The sequence below is a fragment of the Austrofundulus limnaeus genome, unplaced genomic scaffold (assembly GCF_001266775.1).
Source record: "Austrofundulus limnaeus strain Quisiro unplaced genomic scaffold, Austrofundulus_limnaeus-1.0 Scaffold343, whole genome shotgun sequence".
In the NCBI taxonomy this organism is placed as follows: domain Eukaryota; kingdom Metazoa; phylum Chordata; class Actinopteri; order Cyprinodontiformes; family Rivulidae; genus Austrofundulus; species Austrofundulus limnaeus.
Genome location: NW_013952745.1, coordinates 569,973 through 572,546, shown reverse-complemented (window position 1 = coordinate 572,546; position 2,574 = coordinate 569,973). Strand labels below are relative to the sequence as shown.

At 44.6% G+C, this 2,574-nt stretch overlaps 1 protein-coding gene across 3 annotated transcripts in view; it reads right to left on the bottom strand.

The window, feature by feature from the left end:
* ak8 (adenylate kinase 8) overlaps nucleotides 1-2,165 on the bottom strand; it is a 12,489-nt gene extending 10,324 nt beyond the window's left edge. Inside the window, exons 1-5 of one of the 3 annotated variants that reach the window (XM_014022802.1) lie at nucleotides 2,061-2,165; nucleotides 1,129-1,221; nucleotides 873-957; nucleotides 672-721; nucleotides 468-569 (exon numbers count right to left, since the gene is read on the bottom strand). In XM_014022802.1, the coding sequence (XP_013878256.1) occupies nucleotides 468-569; nucleotides 672-721; nucleotides 873-957; nucleotides 1,129-1,212 (321 nt within the window). In that variant the 5' untranslated portion in view covers nucleotides 1,213-1,221; nucleotides 2,061-2,165. Of the gene's footprint in view, nucleotides 1-467; nucleotides 722-872; nucleotides 958-1,128; nucleotides 1,222-2,060 lie in introns of all 3 variants that reach the window. The other 2 variants (XM_014022800.1, XM_014022801.1) reach the window with 2 other exon arrangements.
* Between the last annotated feature and the right edge of the window lie 409 nt (nucleotides 2,166-2,574).

The window sequence follows — 2,574 nt, the reverse complement described above, 5'->3', positions numbered from 1 at the left end:
TAAGACCTGAACACATAGGTCACATGACTCCACAGGTAAGACCTGAACACATAGGTCACATGACTGCACAGGTGAGACTTGAACACACAGGTCACCTGACTGCACAGGTAAGACCTGAACACAGGTCACATGACTCCACAGGTAAGACCTGAACACACAGGTCACCTTACTGCACAGGTAAGACCTGAACACACAGGTCACCTGACTGCACAGGTGAGACCTGAACACAGGTCACATGACTGGACAGGTAAGACCTCAACACACAGGTCGTATGACTCGACAGGTAAGACCTGAACACACAGGTCACATGACTCGACAGGTAAGACCTGAACACACAGGTCACATGACTCGACAGGTAAGACCTGAACACACAGGTCACATGACTCGACAGGTAAGACCATAATCCAAGTGTTAATTTTCTAGGACAGGTGAGTAACAGGAAACAGGTGATGATGTCAGCACACTACCTGTGTTACCTGCTCAGTCAGAGCTCTCAGCTCTGATTGGTCCTCCAGTAGACCCTCCATGGTCACGTGGACGGCCTTCAGCTCGGCGCTCAGCCTCTTCGCCTGAAAAACAACCACAGAAGAAGAAGAACCTGACCCAGAACCAGAACCTGACCCAGAACCAGAACCAGAACCAGAACCAGAACCAGGTGTGTTTAGACTCACCAGTGTGTGTTTGCCGACAGCAGGTGGGCCGAGCAGCATCACCCTGGGAACTGATGACAGAAACACACCTGAGCTCAGACCAGCCACACCTCACAGGTGGAGCAAGTACCAGAACTGAACCCAGGTTCTGCAGCGGCCATTTTGAATTTGGTCCAAAGTTCAGCCAGTGGTTCAGGAGATATTTTACTAACAGACACTCACTGTCCACCCTGCTCCTCTGCAGCAAGTCCACCAGGTAGGAGATCGGATCGTCGGGGCGGTCCACCACCAGAGAGGACACCAAGCTCTGACACACACACACACACACACACACACACACACACACACACACACACACACACACACACACACACACACACACACACACACACACACACACACACACACACACACACACACACACAGTCAGGATCAGCAGCTGAGCTCCAATAAAATAACCTGCTGGGGGCGGGTTTACCTGCACCAGGTGAGACAGGTTGTGTTTGTCGGCATAAATGCTCATGTGAGGAGGGATCCTCACAGGCTTCAGAGTCTCATCCATCCCACGGTCCTGAGGACAGTGAACGCAGCACGCTCAGCCCTGCACACTGAAACTGCTTCATCCAGCATTTAATGTTATTATGTAAATAAACCAAGTTTTACAAACATCTGTTACCTTTGAATGAGTTTATTTTGCTGAGTTTAATCATGAATATAACATACTATAAAAGTATAAAAGTAGTGATTAAACAACAAAACCAAAAACAACACGTTCTAAGTCTTATTTAACACAAACATTATTTTAACATCTCTGACTTGACAATTTTTAACCGATTTTATTTTCACTTTCATCGTTTTATCTTCAGCTGCTTCTAGTTTTAATATTCTTGAGTGTTTATAGAAATGTTTTTTACCAAGATCCTGATGTTTCTGTAGAGACCAAACATGTCTGTGTTGAACTAAAACAACTTGTAGTAATTAAAGAAGAAAACCAGAGGTTTGGGCTGAAGACATGATTGAACCAATGGGCGGGCCAAACTTTGGTCACTCGCGGGCCGGATATGGCCCGTGGGCCGCCAGTTGAATAGCCCTGGTCTAGGTTCTGGTCCAGTAGGTAGGCGCACACCAGGACTGGGGGGGGGGCTCAGGTGTATCTACAGGTAAATTAGTGTTGGTTTTATTCATTCACTGGAAAACGTTTCCCCCTTTTTCACCTGGAAATAACCTTTATCACCAGTTACATGAATTATAAGTTGTTTATAAAATGATTTGTTTTTAAACCGGTCAAACGTCTGTTTCAGGAAGGGATCAGACTCTAACCTGAACGGAGAAACTTATTTATTTCTCCAAATAAAATCCAGGAAGCGACTTCTTTCAGCTGCTATGACGTCACCAGCAGCTCTTACTTACTGTTTCCGTGCTTCCTGTGCAGGTTTGACGCGCAGAAACGCAAAAAACCCGCAGAAATCTTCGACGATTATCCGTCCTGCGGCAGCTGCAACTCGGTCTGAGCGGCCTGTTGCTAGGACGCGCTGGTTTGTTGCTAAGGAGTGGTGACGTCATCAGTCAGCGCCGGGCTGAGAACAGCGACGGTCGGGTAACCGCATTTTTAATTTCTTTTTTTTACAAAATTGATATAAACTGATATAAATGTGAGTGAACACATTAAAAAAGTCAGAATAAATTTATACGTTTAAAAACAACTTATTTTCTCTGTTGACGGCGTCTCTAACTATATTCAATGTTTGCAGCTGACATTTAGCTGCAGATACAGATAATAAAAATGTATTGAAATGATGAATAGAAAGAAAACTTGATTTTCCATTTAAATTTGATGGTGTTGAGATTAGTAGAGCCAGTGAGATAAAGTTTTTGGACATTATTGATGAAAATATGACATGGAGAGATAATATAAATTACTGAA